At 33.3% G+C, this 24,762-nt stretch overlaps 1 protein-coding gene across 1 annotated transcript in view; it reads right to left on the bottom strand.

Moving 5' to 3' along the window:
- The window catches only part of LOC143047887 (uncharacterized), a 72,350-nt gene that overhangs the window by 15,724 nt on the left and 31,864 nt on the right, over positions 1-24,762 (bottom strand). Inside the window, exons 18-33 of the mRNA XM_076221211.1 lie at positions 23,744-24,016; positions 19,969-20,090; positions 18,862-18,920; positions 17,678-17,826; positions 16,579-16,827; positions 15,582-15,797; positions 14,871-15,020; positions 12,456-12,560; positions 11,216-11,307; positions 8,432-8,617; positions 8,028-8,102; positions 7,341-7,446; positions 6,007-6,126; positions 4,566-4,644; positions 3,456-3,573; positions 853-899 (exon numbers count right to left, since the gene is read on the bottom strand). Of these exons, the coding sequence (XP_076077326.1) occupies positions 853-899; positions 3,456-3,573; positions 4,566-4,644; positions 6,007-6,126; positions 7,341-7,446; positions 8,028-8,102; positions 8,432-8,617; positions 11,216-11,307; positions 12,456-12,560; positions 14,871-15,020; positions 15,582-15,797; positions 16,579-16,827; positions 17,678-17,826; positions 18,862-18,920; positions 19,969-20,090; positions 23,744-24,016 (2,146 nt within the window). The remainder of the gene's footprint in view (positions 1-852; positions 900-3,455; positions 3,574-4,565; positions 4,645-6,006; positions 6,127-7,340; positions 7,447-8,027; positions 8,103-8,431; positions 8,618-11,215; positions 11,308-12,455; positions 12,561-14,870; positions 15,021-15,581; positions 15,798-16,578; positions 16,828-17,677; positions 17,827-18,861; positions 18,921-19,968; positions 20,091-23,743; positions 24,017-24,762) is intronic.

Raw genomic sequence — 24,762 nt, 5'->3', positions numbered from 1 at the left:
AAAAACAACTAGAGGTCCTAATGTTCAGGTATACAGCACATATTGATGTAGACACAACTAGAGGTCCTAATGTTCAGGTATACAGCACATATTGATGTAGACACAACTAGAGGTCCTAATGTTCAGGTATACTATGTGTTCTTACAAACTAGGTTTTCAATTTAAAATCATCATTTCTCTAAAATGTAGTTTTGCATGAAATAAAATTATTTTCACTTATACCTTACCTGTCATTGAAATTAGCACTAGACATGTCCTGTAAAAAGTGTTATTTACCTTAACTAAGAAGATGGACTGATATGGGATAGAGAGACAAAAAGACACATTAAGACAAGAAAACATAATATACCTACTACTGTATCATAAAAAGATAAAGGTCACATTTAGTATCAATAAGGTGATCTTGACAAATTTAATTAGAAAAAACTGGTCATCTAAATACTTTCACAGTTAGTGTTATTTGTATCTATCAACAGGTTTATTAAAGGATCAAATCCTTTTAGTTGTCATTTGTTGATGTGGTTCATAAATGTTTCTCATTTCTCGTTTTTTATATTGATTAGACTGTTGGTTTTCCCATTGAACTGTTTTACACTAGTCACTTTTGGGGCCCTTTAAGGCTTGCTGTTCAGTGTGAGCTAAGACTCTGTGTTGAAGACCATACTTTGACCTATAATGGTTTACTTTTACAAATTGTGGCTTGGAGCAAGAGTTGTCTGATTGGCACTCATACTACATCTTCTTATATCTTTATAAGATTAAGCGATGATCTGTTCGTAAATTTGTGATCTGATAAAGTGTAACTGACTACATGTATTCCATTTTACCATTAAATCAGCTATATTTACTTACTGTAAATTAAAATCCCAGAATCCACATACAGGTTTAGTTAATCCAGTCTGAAAGTAAAATAGCATAAAGTTAAGAATGGAAATGGGGAATGTGTCAAAGATTAAAGAAACAACAACTTGACCAAAGAGCGAAAAACAGCTGAAGACCACAGGTGTTACATGCCAAACATCATAGTCAAGCTGTATATAAACTAAAGGCCATCCTTAGGACGACAGAAAACTGCCCTTACAAAAATGAAAACATCATGTTATAAATTTGAAGCTTTAGAAGTGCTTTTCTGGATTTACCTTCATCAGGAACACTCAATGCTAAATATATGAAAGTCAAGGATGTATAAGTGAGGTGACTTTTGGGTTGAAGTTCTAAAATTATAGGTATAACTATAGTGGAACAAGAAGAGTGTGACCTGCCAATACAAGTTTTTGCTTAATAGTGGAGACCTTTATACATGTATCAGATTTGACTGTACATGTACAGACATTCCCTTCTTTGACCTCATCTTTGTCTATTGATATCTTTTTTTACCTTAATATATTTTTTACTTTTCAGTTTTCACAGGTATTATTTTGAAGAAAGATATCTGATGGTCACAATTAAATAAATTCAAATTTGTGTTACACTCTGGGTAATATTTGGAGTTTGACATAATAATTCAGTTGAACTTTATCTGTCGTAGACAACTCAATGTCCTGAATGACCTTACATAAGGATATGCATGGCCTTTATGACTTAACAGTAAACAATCACGTAAAATACTGATAGATAACTAGAGGCTCTCAAGAGCCTGTATCGCTCACCTGATTCTACTTGGGTTTTTGAAATCATATAAAAAAATATAAAATTTGGCTAAAAGTGACAACACAACCTCATTTATAAGGAAAGGAACATGTTTAATTTCATTCAAAAGTCCCCCACTGGCGGCCATCTTGGATGACGGATCGGCTACAAAGTAACAACACTTCGTCAGCACTTCATAAGGAACATTCATGCCATGTTTGGTTTTATTCCATTCAGTGGTTCTCTAAAAGAAGTCATTTGTATGCATTTCCCATAGGGTCCTATGTTAGCTAAGTCCCCCTGCTGGCGGCCATCTTGGATGATGGATCGGTTACAAAGTAACAACACTTGGTCAGCACCTCATAAGGAACATTCATGCAATGTTTGGTTTTATTCCATTCAGTGGTTCTCTAAAAGAAGTCATTTGTATGCATTTCCCATAGGGTCCTATGTTAAACTAAGTCCCCCGCTGGCGGCAATCTTGGATAATGGATCGGCTATAAAGTAACAACACTTGGTCAGCACCACATTAGGAACATTCATGCCATGTTTGATTTCATTCCATTCAGTGGTTCTCTAAAAGAAGTCATTTGTATGCATTTCCCATAGGGTCCTATGTTAAACTAAGTCCCACGCTGGCGGCCATCTTGGATGATGGATCGGCTACAAAGTAGCAACACTTGGTCAGCACCACATAAGGAACATTCATGCCATGTTTGGTTTCATTCCATTCAGTGGTTCACTAGAAGAAGTGATTTGTATGCATTTCCAATAGGATCCTATGTTAAACTAAGTCCCCCGCTGGCGGCCATCTTGGATGAAGGATCGGCTACAAAGTAACAACACTTGGTTAGCACCCCATAAGGAACATTCATGCTATGTTTGGTTTTATTCCATTCAGTGGTTCTCTAAAAGAAGTCATTTGTATGCATTTCCCATAGGGTCCTATGTTAAACTAAGTCCCCGGCTGGTGGCCATCTTGGATGATGGATCAGCAACAAAGTAACAACACTTGGTCAGCACCTCATAAGGAACATTCATGCCATGTTTGGTTTCATTCCATTCAGTGGTTCTCTAAAAGAAGTCATTTGTATACATTTCCCATAGGGTCCTATGTTAAACTAAGTCCCCCGCTGACGGCCATCTTGGATGATGGATCGGCTACAAAGTAACAACACTTGGTCAGCACCCCATAAGGAACATTCATGCTATGTTTGGTTTAATTCCATTCAGTGGTTCTCTAAAAGAAGTCATTTGTATGCATTTCCCATAGGGTCCTATGTTAAACTAAGTCCACGGCTGGCGGCCATCTTGGATGATGGATCGGCAACAAAGTAACAACACTTGGTCAGCACCTCATAAGGAACATTCATGCCATGTTTGGATTCATTCCATTCAGTGGTTCTCTAAAAGAAGTTATTTGTATGCATTTCCAATAGCGTCCTATGTTAAACTAAGTCCCCCGCTGGCGGCCATCTTGGATGATGGATCGGCTACAAAGTAACAACACTTGGTCAGCACCTCATAAGGAACATTCATGCCATGTTTGGTTCCATTCCATTCAGTGGTTCTCTAGAAGAAGTTCAAAATGTAAATTGTTAACGACGACGACGACGGACGACGACGACGACGGACGCCAAGTGGTGAGAAAAGCTCACTTGGCCCTTTGGGCCAGGTGAGCTAAAAAGTATGAGTGCCAATGTTATTGAAGAGTTCAAATAATCACAACGAACAAGACAGACTAAACCACACTCTGCTGTTCTTATTCATCTACAGTACATATAATATAATGATCATCTATTTATATATATATACAACTAACTTACATTTAAATACTCAAATTGTATAACTAGAGGTGGATTAATATAAGGTAAAGGAGGAGAAATAGAAAAGTCCACCACATCAGAATTCACTTCTAGACTACCTTCAATGTCCTGTACATCTCTGAAAGAAAGAAATCATAGAATTTATCCATTTATATGGTCATTTTTATAAATTTTCTGTTTACAAAACTTTGAATTTTTCGAAAAATTAAGGATTTTCTTACCCCAGGAGTAGATTACCTTAGCCGTATTTGGCACAACTTTTTGGAATTTTGGGTCCTCAATGCTCTTCAACTTTGTATTTGTTTGGCTTTTTAACTATTTGGATCTGAGCGTCACTGATGAGTCTTATGTAGACGAAACGCGCGTCTGGTGTATAAAATTATAATCCTGGTACTTTTGATAACTATATGTCACTGAATTATCTGAACAATCACTTTTTTAGAAGGTTTTAGTAAATTATAAAAGCATTTTATATCTCCATATTTTTTCTAACTTTATTCTATGGTCCTCTGCTCTTCAAATCAGCATTAATGGTTAAAGGTCAGCCACTTGCTTAAATTACAACATGTCCATTGTTTCTTTACATTGACTTTTTTTTACATATTATATTTCAGTACCTAAATTTGAGGCACTATAGGGATATTGAACTATTTGGAACCAAATGATGATCATGTATTAAGGACTAGTAGTTTGTTGATAAAAATGTTATATTTTAATGCGGTTTCATTGAGAATAATGTGCCATTTAATCAAAAAGTTATTCCAATCATCTGCTTTATTTCAAAAGCATTATGCGTTTTTCTGGAGAACAGAAACAGATATGTGTTACAATGTATTAAAATTTGACTGGGCAAATCCAAATATTGAATCCAGTAGTCATGTTTTTCATCTGATCAAAATGAAAGGATTACTATTTGTAAACGACCATTCATATTTTTTAATTTTCAAATTGAATTCAAATGGAAATTGTAGCTTCAGAGATAATTTTTGAAAAAGTAAATTGTCTAACAATTGGCAGGTGGACACAAAGTGATCATATCTGATAAAGCTTAATGCACCAAATAACATTGTATACCCTAGAATTGAGCTGACAAGTTGTAGTTGTGCATACCTGTTTTTCAACAAATAAGTAGGGAAAAGATCTGATATGTTTCTGTAATAAGCGGTTCCAAATCCAAATGGTTGATTGCCTAAAAAAAATAAGATGTAAATTTCAATTGAAAAATTCCGTAGAATTAATTTTTATTTATGGAGCTGTCTGCCAATATAGTATTAAAAGATTCAAATTGCTGATTTGATATTGATTAATCTACAGGACCAAGACTATTTTATTCTTAGATGCATGAATTTTTTCAATATATGTCATTGGCTTTGAACTAGCTGTCAGTAACTGGGAGTACTATCAGATCTGTATATAGTGTCTTTTTGTAGTGGAGATGTATAAGTACCCTGCTACATCCACATGTTTATGTTGGATGTATTTTTATTTTGTATCCATCCGATGAGTTGAGCCTTTTTCAACAGATTTTTATAGTTTGATCTTGTGTTGTACTGTTACACCTGTCGGACTGCCCCTGGTTAGGGGAGGGTTGGCACACCTTAAACTAGTTTAATCCTGCCACATTCTGTATGTGCCTGTACTAAGGGTGGAGCCTGTAATTCAGTGGTTGTCATTTGTTGCTGTGTATCATACTTGTTTTTCGTTCATTATTTTGTACATAAATCAGGCCGTAAGTTTTATCGTTTGAATTGTTTTACATTTTTGTCATTTCAGGACCTTTAATGGCCGACTTTGCGGTATAAGTTTTACTCATTATTGAAGGCTGTATGATGACCTATAAATGTTAACTTCTGATTTTGTCTCTTGTGAAGAGATGTCTCGTTGGCAACCATACCACATCTTCTTATTTTTAAAATATGATTGTTCATTCCCTAAAAAGTAAATGACATCATGCCATGCCATTCGTTGAATTTCTACATTAAGGTAGTTTACTGTGAGGTTCATTCTCAATGAATTAGTACACAATTTTATTGAGGGGCAAGCAGAGGACTATCTTTTGGTGCAGGATTTTTTCTTGCTGCGTTGAAGACCCTTTGGTTGCCTGCCTTTGGCTGTTGTCTGTTCTTTGGTCAGGTTGTTGTCTCTTTAGCAAATTCCCCATTTCCATTCTCAATTTTATTTTAATTAAAATATTTTGCTGACAAATATGATACAGCTCACAGGGGCGGATCCAGCCATTTTAAAAAGGGGGGGGGGGGGTCTCAACCCAGGACAAAGGGAGGTTCCAACTATATGTCCCCATTCAAATGCATTGATCGGCACAAAAAAAGGAGGTGTTTCAACCCCTGGACCCCCCCCCCTTTCCCCTGGATCTTCCAATGAGCTCAATTCATCATATGGTATATCATAAAGATGGTTAATAACTTCAAAAATTGATGGTTGGATTATTGTTAACAATAAAAGTACTCTTAACCAACAAATAACACTGGCAACCAATAAATTCAAATAAATTGTACAGTCTCAGTAAGCCAATATGGCTTATCTAACTTACCTATTAATGATGACCGTTGTAATTTACATGTAGTTTTTGTTTTAGTTATCCATGATGGCTGTAATTGTGTTCTATCAGGAAAAGTTATATCCTCATTCTGTACCTTCCCAACCTCCACAACTGTAATATTAAAATATATATATATTCAAACTGTCAATAAAAACCTATCGTTTATGTGTTTATACATACTTATGTTTGTTCATTTTTTTTTTACATAAATTAGGCCCTTAATTTTCTTGTTTGAATTGTTTTACATTTTCATTTCGGGTTTCGGGGCCTTTTATAACTGACTATGTGGTATGGGCTTTCCTCATTGTTGAAGACCGTACAGTGATCTATAGCTGTTAATTTCTGTGTCATTTTGGTCTCTTGTGCAGAGTTGTCTCATTGGCAATCATACCACATCTTCTTTTTTATAGCTTACTTTATGTATTCTGGTTTATAGGGTAATATGTATCAACAATATTAATGTCAGCATTAAATTAATCTAACAATCATACAAAGCAGTTTAAATTATATATCTTTTTGGCAAAAATAGGTTTCCAAAACTATTTGTTGTTCATAGGCCTGATAGTGACCTATTTTTTTTTATTATAGATAAATTGCTTGTTTTCTCCCTGTGTAACATTTACCTTTAGAAAAAATTAAGTTGACAAAGAATTTCCTTCAACAGATTGATAGGGAAAACAATAAAATATTTGTATACAAGCTTTAAGGTTTTTGACCCCTTCAGTAGACATATGAATTACCAAATTTTCAAACTGCAATAGTATCAAAACAGCAAAGAAAATGAATGATAGAGATGAGCCTTTTTGTACATATACCAAAGGGAAAATTCGTGCATAACATTATTATTTATTGTTTTATTGCATTTAACAGAAAATGGTGATTTCTGGGCAAATAAAAGCAAAATTTTTGTAGAAATGCACAGATTTGAATACAGAGATTTTCTTTATAAAATTTCAAACATAGATTACTCACTTATTTGTCCATGATGTGTTAACTTTCATTGTTTACAAAAAGTCCTTTACAACCTTTACATCCAAAAAACAACTCATGTTGAGTTACTAAAGTCCAGTGCACCCTAGAAGGTGTACTTGAATTGATCCATTTTTATCTTTGTTTAACCAATATCTAAATATAAAAACTTGTTTTTAGGAAATCATTACTAGCACTGCATGCAATAAACCACTATCTATCAAGCACCCAATTGCAAAATATGGGTGTACAACTGGAAAGGCTGTGGATTTCCTATAAATTTTGCATATGTTTAGTATTGAATCAACAAAAGGGCACATAATCATTAGGAAGGGAATCACATACAAAAATCTCACCTATATTTTCCTTCTGTATAATTGTTATAAACTCTTGATCTTGACTTTGTGAATAAGCATCATTATAATTTTGAACAGCTTTTAGCAATGTAGTTACATTAGAGGTCTGCAATTAATGGATAAACATATTACAATAGTAAATATTATTACATCAGTTGCAATGAAATACCATAATTTCCTAGTGAAATGAAAAGTGTTACTTTTGAATCTGATAATTTCACTACTATGATGTCATGCAATAATGGGAGTTATCAAGACATTGTTTGTGACTTTGCATAGAAATTTGACCTTGAAGGTTAGATTTAGGGTTAACTACCATGGTATGCAACTAATCTGCACCAGATTCTGCACCAATGTGCCCAATATAAAAAGCCTATATTAAAGGATAAACTCTTTGGGCCCTTTATAGGTTGTTGTTTGGTGTGAGCCCATGCTCTGTGTTGAAAGCCATAAATTGACCTATAATAGTTTACTTTTATATATTGTTACTTGGATGGAGAGTTGTCTCATTGGCACTCATGCCACATCTTCCTATATCTGAGCAATGTTAAAAAAATCATATACTTGAACCATTAGGTGAAAGGTCAAAGTCACATGAAGAAGTAATCATCAATATAAAACGACACTGAGTGAATGTTTGTTATGAAAATAACTAAAAGGATCCTGTAGCAATATTCAAAAATATACCTGTTTGGTTCTTAATTGATTCCAATCTTCCTTCTTTTCATCATATAAGATATTATTAGCAGCTTCCACAAAATCCTACAAATTAGATTAACAATTTAGAGATACAACAAAGTCCTATAATCAGATGACCAATCAGAGCTACAACAAAGCCCTACAAACAAGATTAACAATTCAGATTTACAACAAAGTCCAATAATCAAGATTAACAGTGAATAGCTACAAAATGTACTACAAATTACATGAACAATTCATAGGTCCAAAAATGGGCTAAAAACATGATTAACAATTCATAGCTCCAAAAATGGGCTAAAAACATGATTAGCAATTCATAGCTCCAAAAATAGGCTAAAAACATGATTAGCAATTCATAGCTACAACAAAGTCCTCAAATAAGATTAACAAACCTCTAACTGATCAGAAGACACTGTATCTACCCTTTCTTTAGCATGATCGGACACACCAAGTAAGGTATTTGATGCTGCAGTTAAATCACCAGATGTCAATTGAACGTCTCTTTGGGTCAGGTTTGTTAACTTCTTTAAAATGTCATCAACAACTTCTCTATCTGCACCCTCAGTCAACCTGTCAGTCTGTTTATAAAAAGAAAAACATGAGACAGAAACACAGATGTAGTGAAAAACTTATGAGACAATTAAAGCCAAATAATATACTGATAAATAAGTTGTAAACATTAAAAAAAATATTGTGGGAAAAAAGCAAATCACACAGACACAAATTATTAACTTTAATTAGCAAAAAAAAAAAGATTAAATAAATAAATAATAACAAAAACTAGCTGTTTTATACAGCCTGTGTTGCTCATCTGGTTCATGCACATCTTAAAAATGGCCACTCATCAACAATGAAGACTTGAATTTACTTCATCACTAAATTTTTATTTTTTTTCATCTTGTTTTGTTAACCATATTTACTGATTACAGTTCTCTCTATCTACTATAGTTTTGTACAAAATATAAAAACTAGAGGCTCTAAAGAGCCTGTGTCGCTCACTCTGGTCTATGTGAATATTAAACAAAGAACGCAGATGGATTCATAAGAAAATTGTGTTTTGGTGATGGTGATGTGTTTGTACATCTTACTTTACTGAAATTCTTGCTGCTAACAATTATTTCTATCTATAATGATCTTTGCCCAGTAGTTTCAGTGGAAAATGTTAGTAAAAATTTACAAATTTTATGAAAATTGTTAAAAATTGACTATACAGGACAATAACTCCTTAGGGGGTCAATTGACCATTTTGGTCATGTTGACTTATTTTTAGGTCTTACTTTGCTGTACATTATTGTTGCTTACAGTTTATCTCTATCTATAACAATATTCAAGATAATAACCAAAAACAGCAAAATTTTCCTAAAATTACCAATTCAAGGGCAGCAACCCAATAACGGGTTGTCCGATTCATCTGAAAATTTCAGGGCAGATAGACCTTGACCTGATAAACAATTTTCCCCCAGTCAGATTTGCTCTAAATGCTTTGGTTTTTGAGTTATAAGCCAAAAACTGCATTTTACCCCTATGTTCTATTTTTAGCCATGGCGGCCATCTTGGTTGGTTGGCCAGGTCAAGCCAAACATTTTTTAAACTAGATATCCCAAAGATGATTGTGGCTAAGTTTGGTTCAATTTGGCCAAGTAGTTTCAGAGGAGAAGATTTTTGTAAAAGTTAACAGACGACGACGACGGACGCAAAGTGATGAGAAAAGCTCACTTGGCCCTTAGGGCCAGGTGAGCTAAAAAGGTGAAAAATGTCATATTTTGGGCAACAACTTCTATAAGGAGTTGATTTACAATTTTAGCTATGTTTTATCTATTTGTAGATCTTGTCTTGTTGATCATTTTTCCTGTACTGTTTCTTTTTACACCAATGTTTCCCAAACTATATAAAAGTAGGGAAAATCATCATTAGACCATCTTGTCTTGCTGATCATTTTAGCTTTTTCAAGTTAGATCTTTCCATTTAAAAATAATAAACAACAAGAGTGCACACGCTGAAATGTCTCGCCTTCTATACTAATCATTGATATTATGTTGATAGTCCTAAGTATAAAGCTAAGTTTTAATACAACTGTCACATAAACTTAACATTAACCAAGTCCAAGATAACTAAAGACCAATGAACCTTGAAAATGAGGTCAAGGTCAGATGAACCATGCCAGGCAGACATGTACAGCTAACAATGCTTCTATACAACATATATAGTTGACCTATTACTTATAGTTTAAGAAAAATAGCCCAAAACACAAAAACTTAACACTGTGCAATGAACCGTGAAAATGAGGTCACGGTCAAATAAAACCTGCGCGACTGACATAAAGATCATAAAATATTTCCATACACCAAATATAGATGACCTATGGCATATAGTATTAGATAAAAAGACCAAAACTCAAAAACTTAACTTTGACCACTGAACCATGAAAATGAGGTCAAGGTCACATGACATCTGCCCGCTAGATAGGTACACCTTACAATCATTCCATACAACAAATATAGTAGACCTATTGCATATAGTATGAGAAAAACAGACCAAAAGACAAAAATTTAACTATAACCATTGAACCATGAAAATGAGGTCAAGGTCAGATGACACCTGCCAGTTGGACATGTACACCTTACAGTCCTTCCATACACCGAATATATTAGCCCTATTGCTTGTAGTATCTGAGATATGGACTTGACCACCAAAACTTAACCTTGTTCACTGATCCATGAAATGAGGTCAAGGTCAAGTGAAAACTCTCTGACAGACATGAGGACCTGTCAAGGTACGCACATATCAAATATAGTTATCCTATTACTTATAATAAGAGAGAATTCAACATTACAAAAAATCTGAACTTTTTTTTCAAGTGGTCACTGAACCATGAAAATGAGGTCAAGGACATTGGACATGTGACTGACGGAAACTTAGTAACATGAGGCATCTATATACAAAGTATGAAGCATCCAGGTCTTCCACCTTCTAAAATATAAAGCTTTTAAGAAGTTAGCTAACACCGCCGCCGCTGCCGCCGCCGTAGCCGCCGCCGCCGGATCACTATCCCTATGTCGAGCTTTCTGCAACAAAAGTTGCAGGCTCGACAAAAACATTAAAAAATATGTAGAAATTTTCATTAAATGGCAATATTATAACTCCCAACAAGTATTCAATTTCTGTAAAATTCTAACCTCTTCAACAAGGGAAACTAATTCTGTCAAAACACATGTACTGTAATCAGGTTCTCCCCATACACCATCATTGCACACCCTTGACACATCACCTGATAATTAATAGACAAAATTAGATCTTAGATTCCAATAACATTAAACCAAAGATAGGTTACTCTACCTTCTCGTAAATCTTTAAACCTAGCTTTTGTAGCTTTATTTACCAAACTTTTATTCTTGTTATTTTGTCTGTAATAAAAGAATTTATTTGTTTTGGTAGTGAAATTTTTAGAATGATATTTTTTTTTCATGTATCAACTTAAATGCCAATAAAAGACAAGTTTATTTTTAAGGACTTTTACTGGTTATTTTTTACAAGAGGTTGATGTCTCATTTACATACATTCATGTGATATAAATAATCATCATAATACACACCACCTATTCTTATATTCATGTCCACATATTTAATATTGCTCAAAATATGGTCCCCAGACAAGGACACCAACTTTTTTTGTTAGAAAATAAATTTACTCTGTTAAAATTACTAAATTTGTCTTATTTTAGAATAAGAAGAAAATTAACGAATTTCTTTAGCAAATTCACTATCATAGATTAAAGAAGATATGATATGAGTACCAATGAGACAACCTCTCAATCCAAGTCACACTTTGTAAAAGGAAACCATTATAAGTCAAAGTAGTCTTCAACACAGAGCCAAGTGAGATTATTATACCTTTCATTATATAGTAAATACTTGATTGGCTAATATGGGATAACATGTCATAGTTTAATTTCAATGTTTTTTCCAAAAATTGGCAGGAGCGATGAATAACCCTAACAAATTGAAGCCTCCATCAACAACCCTATTATTCCCCGGTGAATAACCCTTGTCGTACTCAATGATCAAGAGTTGACATCCTTTAAAGTATGACGTCACTTAACATCTATATTTTACAGAAAGAGTCTTCCTTTTTTGGGTATATGTGAAATGTCAATAGACACAAAATAATTTTCTAACGTAAGTGTTTTGACAATTTGTTGCAATATTTTACTTTTAATAGTAATATGTTTGTTCGATATAATAAAACATTTATGGCCCATTGAGTTGGTGAATATACAAAATGGTCAACCCAAGTAAGGGCTAAATACCTTGTAGAATAACCCTAACCCGGTTAACCATTTTGGATATTCACCTCCTCAGTGGGCCTTAATTGTATAATGTAACATGTGTTGTTCTCTTGTAATTACACGTGTTATACCTGTTTGATTTCCAGTACATGGCTTTGTAACAATAATACCGTCAATGGTTTCTTCCCATACTGTTCCAAATCTATCAACATTAACAGGACAAATTCCGAGAGTTTCTTAAATGAAAAGAAAATATCAAATTATTAATTTATTCAAAAATCTATAAAGTTTTTACAGCATTTTTCAAAAAGAAATCTTAAAGCTCTAAACAGCCTGTGTGGCTCAAATACCGGTAGATCTATGTGCATTTTTCACAAAAAGTCTGCTTTTAAATTTGACCAAGAGAATTTTATGTAAATCTTGTCTTGCTGATTATTTCTGCAATTTAAAGTTTGTCTCCATCTATAATATTTTTCAAGATGAAAGGCAACAAGAATGTGTCCATAGTACACGGATGCCCCACTCCCATTAGCATTTACTATGTTTAGTGGACTGTGAAATCGGGTCAAAACTCTAATTTGGCATTAAAATTAGAAAGATCATATCATGAGGAACATGTGTACTAAGCTTCAAGTTGATTGGACTTCAACTTTATTAAAAACTACCTTGACCAAAAACTTTAACCTGAAGCGGGACAGACGGATGGACAGTCGAACGAACGAATGGACGCAAAGACCAGAAAACATAATGCCCCTCTACTATTGTAGGTGGGCATAAAAATGAAAAGATGGTAAAACTTGACATTTATTGGCAATAACTGTTTAGAAATAGCCTCACAGTTTTGACGAAAAAATAGTAGAGCTCAACATCCCTAACATCATTTTGGGCCTGGTAAGCTTAAAATGGTAAAAATTATCATTCAAGGGGAATAAATGGTCCATCTTACCTCCCTCTACCAACAGTGTTATATTAGACCTAACTGTTGGTCCTTCTTACCTCCCTCTAAATACAGTGTTATATTAGACCTATCTTTTGGTCGCTCTTACCTCCCTCTACAAACAGTGTTATATAAAACCTAACTTTTGGTTCCTCTTACCTCCCTCTACATACAGTGTTATATTAGACCTAACTTTTCGTCCCTCTTACCTCCCTCTACATACAGTGTTATATTAGACCTATCTTTTCGTCCCTCTTACCTCCCTCTACATACACTGTTATATTAGACCTAACTTTTGGTCCATCTTACCTCCAGCTACATACAGTGTTATATTAGACCTATCTTTTGGTCGCTCTTATCTCCCTCTACAAACAGTGTTATATAAAACCTAACTTTTGGTCCCTCTTACCTCCCTCTACATACAGTGTTATATTAGACCTTTCTTATGGTCCATCTTACCTCCCTTTACATACACTCTTATATTAGACCTTACTTTTGGTTCATCTTACCTCCAGCTACATACAGTGTTATATTAGACCTAACTTTTGGTCCCTCTTACCTCCAGCTACATACAGTGTTATATTAGACCTAACTTTTGGTACCTCTTACCTCCCTCTACATACACTGTTATATTAGACCTAACTTTTGGTCCATCTTACCTCCAGCTACATACAGTGTTATATTAGACCTAACTTTTGGTCCAGCTTACCTCCCTCTACATACACTGTTATATTAGACCTAACTTTTGGTCCATCTTACCTCCAGCTACATACAGTGTTATATTAGACCTAACTTTTGGTCCCTCTTACCTCCCTCTACATACACTGTTATATTAGACCTAACTTTTGGTCCCTCTTACCTCCCTCTTCAAAAACAGTGTTATATTAGACCTAACTTATGGTCCCTCTTACCTCCCTCTACATACAGTGTTATATTAGACCTAACTTTTGGTCCCTCTTACCTCCCTCTACATACAGTGTTATATTAGACCTAACTTATGGTCCCTCTTACCTCCCTCTACATACAGTGTTATATTAGACCTAACTTTTGGTCCCTCTTACCTCCCTCTACAAACTGTTATATTAGACCTAACTTTTGGTCCCTCTTACCTCCCTCTACATATACTGTTATATTAGACCTAACTTTTGGTCCCTTTTACCTCCCTCTAAATACAGTGTTATATTAGACCTAACTTTTGGTCCCTCTTACCTCCCTCTACAAACAGTGTTATATTAGACCTAATTTTTGGTCCAGCTTACCTCCCTCTACATACACTGTTATATTAGACCTAACTTATGGTCCCTCTTACCTCCCTCTACATACAGTGTTATATTAGACCTAACTTTTGGTCCCTCTTACCTCCCTCTACATATACTGTTATATTAGACCTAACTTTTGGTCCCTTTTACCTCCCTCTAAATACAGTGTTATATTAGACCTAATTTTTGGTCCAGCTTACCTCCCTCTACAAACAGTGTTATATTAGACCTAACTTTTGGTCCCTCTTACCTCCCTCTACAAACAGTGTTATATTAGACCTAATTTTTGGTCCAGCTTACCTCCCTCTACATACACTGTTATATTAGACCTAACTTTTGGTCCATCTTACCTCCCTCTACATACACTGTAATATTAGACCTAACTTTTGGTCCCTCTCCAGCCTCGTTTGTACCAACACATCCATACAGAACACTCTTTTGAATATTTATGATGGTTAGTAATTCACTAGTTCTTTCTAGATCTGTATCAATGACTTCATCTTCAATAAAAAATAAATAATTCACCGTTATTTCAAACCAGATTACTGTTTTATAATAAATAATAATGTAAACAAAATCAATTTTGTTTTCATTTTTTTTAACACATACCAGTATTTTATTTTTATTTCATTTGGCAAATGATTCCTTTCTATAAAACATTTAAAAAAGATTTAAAATTCATGAAGGACTGGAGTATCTGTATTATATCATGTTCTGCTACATTCAAAAATAAAGACAGATTTTATCTTCAATTTCAAAATAACTGAAGAGAGTCAGTGGCTCATTTGTTTCCCATCTACAACCACAATGAATAGTAAAATTCTGAAAAATTCAATCCAGTTTGAAAGACTAGTTTATCTTCCCTTCCTCATAAAGATAGTGATTTTGGGATAGTGATATCATTGAAAACTCTTGAACTGAGAAAACCTCACCTCTGAGGAGTAGCACAAGATAGAAAATCATCACACAGAAAGATGCAAATAAATTTTAGAAAATTCCAATAAATGATAGAATTTTAAAAGGACCCATCAAAACATAAACACTAGAAATTAAAATCTCACCTTGACTTCCATCAAACATATATCCATCTTTATACCACTGCATATCTCTGACTTCAGTAGAATTACTTGTAACAGTACACTGTACAGTAGTTGTCTCCCCTTGTTTAACTACTGCTGTCAGAGGAAAGATAGATACTATTGGTTTACCAAGTACTCGCATCTCAATACTTCTGCTAGATTGTAAGTTCCCATCAGTTACACTACAGGAAAGACTACCTGAAGAGTTTTAGAACATTTAAATGCTTTTAAATAGGTTAATATAGCAATCTATGTTTTTATACAAAGTCAATACTGTGGATTCATTAATATTCATTTGATATCAATTTTCGTGGTACAGAGGAGCCACAAATCTAAAGTTTAACAAATAACAAATTTTCAAAGGAAATATATCCAGACTTTGCCAAAAACGAAATTAAATATCCACGGATATGCAAGTTTTCCTCAGACCACAAAAATTGGTACCCACGAAAATACAAGAATCAAACTACAAAAATGTTAATGCTGATTTTGTCTTTTGACTAATAAACTTTCCTCAAAAACTGTGTTTAAGTGAAGATAGATCGATCTATGTTACCATAGCAGGAATAGTTTAATCGTCATAATTTTTGTGTTTTATGTATTTCTTATAATCCTGGCATTCCTAGTCAACTGAGTTCTGAGTTGGTAACAGCTTCCCCTTCCAAGGTTAGACTTTACTTAGTGTTAAAAGGCTAGTAATACTGTAGTTGAACTACGTAGACCACTATGCCACCACAGCCCCTCATTAATTTTGACAGAAGGTGTTAAAGTCCAATATTTTTATAAACTCAAATGGATAACTACATTTCATATGCAGTAAATTCATGTTTTGCATCTTTTTATTTTATACACTTTTTCAAAAGAAATTCTAAATTTTGTAATTTTATCTACATGTGTGTTGATGTGAAGGATATATGGTGGTCACTAAAGAAAGGTTGAGAGATATATTCAGTACATAGTTGTCTATATCAAATTTTACCTGAATCTCCAACTTTCAAAGGGTCGACTGATATCTGATACACAACCCTGAAAGGCATCAATTGATTTGGTTGGAGTCTCATGATCCTCCACCTTGATTTACTGGTAGGTCTTAGAACCAAATTGTTTAATGTCCATGTAACTGAGATTTGACCAACATTACCAATAATATCAGCAGTGCAAGTAAATGTTAAAGCAGTATCTTCATAGAATAGTCCATTGACACTCAGTCCAACCTGTAACTTTCCATCTAATAAATAACAGTTAGCCATATAATACAAAATACTACTTGGCCTTTTAGAGAATATATAATAAAGTTTGAGTAGCTAGTTCATTCATTAAAGGAGGTGGTATGATAAGAGCCATGATTTTTGACACTGAAATCACAGAAACAATAAACTTATTATGTTTATCATAATTCATAAAATAACTAATTAATATAAATATAGGTTGCATTTTGTAAATACAGCTGTTATACAAGCCATACCTCTTTTTGGGAGAAATTAAATGTTCATACAGACCTCATATAGATGTTTTGTTTTGTTTACCATGTTTACCTATAGCTATTGGTTTCCTATCTCTATGCTCATAGAGATACAACTTTGGAATGTTACTAGTATAAATACTAATGGATAGCAGCCAAATTCAATTCTGAGGAAGACCCATAATGAAGTGAAGAGTAATACAGAATTTCAGTATAAGTCTAAACTCTTACAAGTTTGAGGCATAATGTTAAATTTTCATTCTAGGATAAATTTTCTTACAAACTTCATATAAACTTAAGTGGCACTGTTTTAGTCATTAAAGGAGTTTCTATGGAAAATTGCCTTGCCTGTATTTACAGAAGGGCAACCTATAGATGCTTAAATGCAGAAAAGTGACTTGCAATGTCACTATGACATCATAAACATGGCAAAATTTATGCATTTGACTTGAAAGTTACTCCCAGTTCAGTTGAAACTTCATCTAAATTTAGTTTATAGTTCATCTAATTTCAGTTGATTGTTCATTTAAGATCAGTTGAAAGTTCATCTAACTTAAGTTGGAAAATGTTAAACACATTTTTTTTAATTTAAAGAATTGTTTGATATAGTACTTACTTCCTTCTGTTATAGAATAAGACCATGGTTCTACTGCCAGCACTCCCAAATATCCTGATGCTATGGCAGATTTTAACACAGCTGAGTTTTCAAGCACACTCCCCATCTGATTTACTGTAATTGAGGTGTCTACTATAACACTTCCAGTTCTGTTTAAGATGTATAATATAAGATACAAGTGTTTAGTATAATTCAATACCAAGGTTTAATACCTTATTTTCATTTATCTATTTTATCTGTATTCATTAATAAAAACATCATAGAAACCAATGTCTGTCTCTAATGGTAATAAAATACAATAAAATGAAGGGGATCTTAGTATATTCTTATTATGATGACCAAAATTATTTGAGAATATTCTTAGGATATTTGAAGACTATCTAAAGCCAAACCAAGGGAAACTAAATATATCTTATTAAAGTAACATTTGCAACAGCATTCAATTAATTGCAAATAAAATGTTAAAGTCCTCCTATAAATTCTATCCTTCAATGGGTGATCATAACATTTCTACATCAAACGATAGCGTTTTTTCTTGGCAGTGACAATTTTTACTAATTTAAAGGATGTACTTAGGTGAGGTTTGGAATTTGTGTCAGATGTTCTGACTCCTTGGTTTTTTTCCATTTGATACAAGGTAAAATATTTTGCTCCATAACACCCATTTATTTTGTAGTGCATTTCTTTTAAAACATAAATGAAAATAAAAAAAATCCCACCTGCGCTTTCTCAAAGAAACTTTTACAGTGTGTTGTACTACTTTTGGGACAAATTATATCAAAATTTTAGAAAACTTCATCGCCTCTAACTCAAAATATGGACAATTTTATCTCTAGGGTGTCTTGAAATCTTTTGACAGCTTCCGAAGTACTATATTTCAACCTTTTTCACCTGGACCAAATCACTACTTTCCTTTAAAATTCTGGACCCAAATTTTTTTACAGTGTAATTTCACCCCCCTACTTGCAATTTGAGGCATTAAACATGGAGAAATAAATTTGGAAGGGTTATAAAAATTAATGGCAAATAACCCACTGTCAACACTAGGGACTATATTTGTGAACAACGAAAATCAAGGGACGACAATTGTGGTCTCGGACCTTCTTCTGACTTATAATATCAATTTTAAATTCTTGATTTCTATTAATTTCACCTAAGTACATCCTTTAGTTTACAACACTCACCTAAATGGTAAAACTTCTACAGATACAAAGCCAGAAGTTTTATTCAGTTCACTTTTTATCTGCAATAAATCAGTAAAATAGGAATAAAAAAATGTATAGGTGGTGGTTGTGTGGGTGGGGGTGTGGTGTACTAACAGTGATTCCCTATATAATCAACCAAAATTTTTTTCCCACTGGATCTGCCTATGAGACAGCATTTAATGAAAAATAGTTTAGTAACAAGTATGGGTGAACAGTTAATACCACACATTTTCAACATACTGATCAGATTTCATGTCTTCAAAATACTTTATTTAAACATAGCAACTCAACACTTAACTTATAGTAAATTATGTGAATGAATAGGCCGTTTAAGTTTACTCAACTGAATGGTTGAATTTTCATGTCAGAGCCTTTTATAAACGATTATATGATATGGATTCTTCTTACTGTTGAAGGCGGTTGAGTTGCCTGTAATTGTTTGCATACAATTCATTTTAACTTTGGTAGATAGTTATCTCATTGGCAATCATAACACATCTCCTTATTTTTGTAAAGAAAAAGGTTAAATTGACCTAGTTTTCATTGGATCCTAGCCTTTATGTTTAAGAGTGCTCCAGCATGAAGTTTTCTTACACCTTGCAGCTTTGTAAAGATAAAGGTTAAATTGACCTATTTTCATTGGTCCTAGCCTTTATGTTTAAGAGTGCTCCAGCATGAAGTTTTCTTACACCTTGCACCTTTGTAAGCTAGCACATTAAAAATCTGACTAAGCTGCTTATTGATTCCTAAACTAGAGTCCAATAGGTCTTTACTTCAAATAATAGTCCAATAAGGTCACAGTTAAAATAATTCTTTATATTATAATTTTAAATGAATACTTTTCAATATACAATGTATATATATATTTCCATTAGTTTTAACAGACTAGACAATTCAGTATATTCGCTAGCAGATGTTTTATACAGCTCAAAAACAAACTCTCTACTTCTCAGACTACTTTACGATATACATACTTACATTAGTTTTAACAGACTAGACAATTCAGTATATTCGCTAGCAGATGTTTTATACAGCTCAAAAACAAACTCTCTACTTCTCAGACTACTTTACGATATACATACTTACATTAGTTTTAACAGACTGTGACAATTCAGTATATTCACTAGAAGATTTATCATTCAGCTCTGGTACAAACTCTTTGTCTTTTAGTTTGAATGATGCAATAAATAGTGAATAGATAGGAATCTCTGGAAAGAAAAATCATATACTAAATGTTGATTGACATAGAAAGAACTGAAATATATTAATGTCTACAAAATAATTGTCACCCAAAATAAATCCTGATAAAATAGAATTCTCCAAATATTAAATTTGGGGAAATAGCAGTTACAGAAAATAAAATTCTAAATTATGAGCAGAAATCACTTAAATATGTGAACTAGAGGCTCTAAAGAGCCGGTGTCGCTCACCTTGGTCTATGTGCAAGCAGCATATTAAACAAAGGACACAAATTTTAGACGAGAATAGAATTCATGATAAAATTGTGTTTTGGTGATGATGATGTGTTTGTCAATCTCACTTTACTGAACATTCTTGCTGTTTAAAATTTTCTCTATCTATAATAAACTTGAATCAGAAGTTTCAAAGGAAAACATTTTGTAAAAGATTACAAAAATTTACATAATTTACAAAAATTGTTTTGGTAAAGGTGACTTATTTGTAGATCTTACTTTGCTATACAAAATTGCTGTATACAGTTTATCTCTATCTAACATAATATTGAAGATAACCAAAAACTGCAAAATTTTCTTTAAAATTACCCAATTCAGAGACAGCAACCCAACAACAGGTTGCCTGATTTGTATAAAAATTTCAGGGCAGTTAGATCTTGACTTAATGAACAAATTTACTACTGTCAGATTTGCTCTTAATGCTTTGGTTTCAGATATATTAGCCCAAAACTGCATCTTACCCCTATCTACTATTTTTAGCCATGTTGGCCATGTTGGTTGGTGGGCCGGGGCATTGGACACATTTTTTAAACTAGATACCCCAATAATGATTGTGGCCAAGTTTGGTTAAATTTGTCTGAGTAGTTTCAGAGGAGAAGATTTTTTTAAAAGATGGTTAAAATTAGACTATAAAGGGCAATAACTCCTCAAGGGGTCAACTGACAATTTTGGTCATGTTGACTTATTTGTAGATCTTACTTTGCTGAACATTATTGCTGGAAACAGTTTATCTCTATCTATAACATTATTCAAAATAATAATCAAAAACTGCAAAATTTCCTTAAAATTACTAATTCAGGGGCAGCAACCCAACAACAGGTTGTCCAATTTGTCTGAAAATTTCAGGGCAGATAGAACTTGACCTGATAAACGATTAAAGCCGGTCAGATTTGCTCTAAATGCTTTTGTTTCAGAGATATAAGCCAAAATCTACATTTTACCCCCTATGTTCTATTTTTAGTCATGGCAGCCATTTTGGTTGGTTGGCCCGGTCATCGGACACATTTTTCAAACTAGATACCCCAATGATGATTGTGGCCAAGTTTTGTTAAATTTAACCCAGTATTTTCAGAGGAGAAGATTTTTGTAAAAGAATACTTAATTTTAGAAAAATTGTTAAAAACTGACTATAAAGGGCAATAACTCCTTAAGGGGTCAACTAACAATTTTGATGTGTTGACTTATTTGTAGATCTTACTTACCTGAACATTATTGCTGTTTACAGTTTATCTCTATCTATAACATTATTCAAAATAATAATCAAAAACTGCAAAATTTCCTTAAAATTACTAATTCAGGGGCAGCAACCCAACAACAGGTTGTCCAATTTGTCTGAAAATTTCAGGGCAGATAGAACTTGACCTGATAAACGATTAAAGCCGGTCAGATTTGCTCTAAATGCTTTTGTTTCAGAGATATAAGCCAAAATCTACATTTTACCCCCTATGTTCTATTTTTAGTCATGGCAGCCATTTTGGTTGGTTGGCCCGGTCATCGGACACATTTTTCAAACTAGATACCCCAATGATGATTGTGGCCAAGTTTTGTTAAATTTAACCCAGTATTTTCAGAGGAGAAGATTTTTGTAAAAGAATACTTAATTTTAGAAAAATTGTTAAAAACTGACTATAAAGGGCAATAACTCCTTAAGGGGTCAACTAACAATTTTGATGTGTTGACTTATTTGTAGATCTTACTTACCTGAACATTATTGCTGTTTACAGTTTATCTCTATCTATAACATTATTCAAAATAATAATCAAAAACTGCAAAATTTCCTTAAAATTACTAATTCAGGGGCAGCAACCCAACAACAGGTTGTCCAATTTGTCTGAAAATTTCAGGGCAGATAGAACTTGACCTGATAAACAATTAAAGCCAGTCAGATTTGCTCTAAATGCTTTTGTTTCAGAGATATAAGCCAAAATCTACATTTTACCCCCTATGTTCTATTTTTAGTCATGGCAGCCATTTTGGTTGGTTGGCCCGGTCATCGGACACATTTTTCAACCTAGATACCCCAATGATGATTGTGGCCAAGTTTTGTTAAATTTGGCCCAGTAGTTTCAGAGGAGAAGATTTTTGTAAAAGAATACTTAATTTAGAAAAATTGTTAAAAACTGACTATAAAGGGCAATAACTCCTTAAGGGGTCAACTAACAATTTTGATGTGTTGACTTATTTGTAGATCTTACTTACCTGAACATTATTGCTGTTTACAGTTTATCTCTATCTATAATATTATTCACAATAATAACCAAACTTCCTTAAAATTACTTATTCAGGGTCAGCAACCCGACAACAGGTGGTCTGATTTGTCTGAAATTTTTCAAGCCTACGGGTGCGGGAGTTTCTCGCTACATTGAAGACCCATTGGTGGCCTTCGACTGTTGTCTGCTCTATGGTTGAGTTGTTGTCGCTTTGACCCATTCCCTATTTTCTTTCTCAATTTTATTATAGAAATATAGGTGATAAAAGTCTTTCGAAAGAGGCATAACCTCGATAAAAAATATTCAATCAACTCTGATTTTTCAAGCTCATATAAGAATGGCAAATGTAAACCTCATTAAACGGCCATTAGCTTCTAGGAGTAAAGTTACAAAAAATCAAAATATGTTCAAGTTTTAAAGGAAATAGTGAAATATTAATTCACTTTTAGCAGCCAGTTTGGTTCAATTTTGTCAATATAAGCTAACAAACATTGCTGATTAATTATTCACTTGCAAGTGAATAATTTGAAACCATTGAATCTGTATTCATGTGACCTTTAATTTAACCTTTTAGCTAAAGATGACAATAGGTTACACAAACATTAGGCATGTTCAGATTTTAAAAGGAAAAGAATGTCAACATTGAAAGTGAATAAGAGCAACCCATTTGGTTGACAGATTCTATCCACAAAATCTCATTCTTGTACAGGTAAAATCAATGATTAATATATTTTTTAACATGTAATTTGAAAGCAAACAGACCTAGAAAGGTACAATTGCAAGTGTTAGCTCTCTTTTTATATCTATGTTTATATCAGGTTATATGACCGTCAGCAGTCTTTGGAGGTCAATTCAATGATTAATTAGAATAAAATACACAGGAAATGCTGATATTTATTATTAAGTTCATGCATTCTAAATTGTTTATTTAAGACCTTTTATTACTTGTATTTTAAAAGTTTTGGTTTGTTGTAAATCAAATAGGAAAATTTGAAAGCTATGCCTTGAAAATCACCAAACTCAAATAAAATGTAGAACTTTGATTAATTCTGATTTTTCTAACTTTCCACAATATTGCTAATGAAACCATCACAATGTATAATTTCCTTATTAGTTACATTTTAAATTCCCAAAAATCTTAATTGAGATCAGGCTTTTTATATGTAAATAGCTTGTTACCTGGCGTTTTGACTGTTTTAACAGGAGTAACTAACAATCCATATTTAGTTTTGACCTTGACCTGTACTGTGTGCACTTTGTCTTCTTCCACAGTCAGTGTGTACTGTTGTATCTCACTGAACCTGTTCACAGATCCATTTATTTCACTTTCATTCCAACTGATAATATACCATTCAGTAATGTTGTAAAATTCTAACCGTGTAAACCCCCATCTGACCTGGATTTCTGTTGGGCTTATGATATAGACATCAAATGAAGGATCTGGAGGTGTCACTGAAAAAAATCAATATATAATTGTTGACTTTACTTATTAGCATGATGGGTGCCACTAGTGAAACAAGAACTGTTTGCCCTCAATAGTACATGAGATCATCCCCACTTTTGATGGGGTTCATGTTTGTATAATTACGGCCTTTGTGTAGTATGTCCCCTATATGAAAATTCTAACTTTTTTCACTGAAAAAAAGTGTAATTGATCTCTGAATAAACAAAATCTCCCATTTTCTGTGCTTTATATGATTTTTGTCATGAACTGGGCAAAAAATTATACATTGTGGAATTATGCCCCTCCTTTTTAAAAATCTTAAATCTTCTGCTCTTCAATGTGAGATACTGTCAGAAAATAACATCACTCACCAATAAGTCATAAACATTTCAGTATAACTTATGATCAATTTTAATTGCAAGATTTATTTGTGAATAGAGCTTCTGATTGGTTGTTCTATTGTTGATAATTTCTTCCATGTACGGCCACTATGTGTAAACATATACAGCTATTTGAAAAACAGAAAGTTGATAAGTCATCAGTGAGAAAACTTGTCACAGGATAAAGCATACTAACAGAAAGCCTGGAACCAAAATTAAGGAAGCTCTGATTCTGTAGTTCTTTTGAAAATGCAACAGATATTTCATTGTTCAGACAGTCAAGACAACAGATGGTTTCTGATGTTTGAGCTGCGATGGATAGAAATAGACCTTATATATAAAAGAATATCAATACATCAGTTAACATATTTCAG

The sequence above is a fragment of the Mytilus galloprovincialis genome, chromosome 10 (assembly GCF_965363235.1).
Source record: "Mytilus galloprovincialis chromosome 10, xbMytGall1.hap1.1, whole genome shotgun sequence".
Classification (NCBI taxonomy): Eukaryota; Metazoa; Mollusca; class Bivalvia; order Mytilida; family Mytilidae; genus Mytilus; species Mytilus galloprovincialis.
This window is presented reverse-complemented; position numbering and strand designations above follow the sequence as displayed.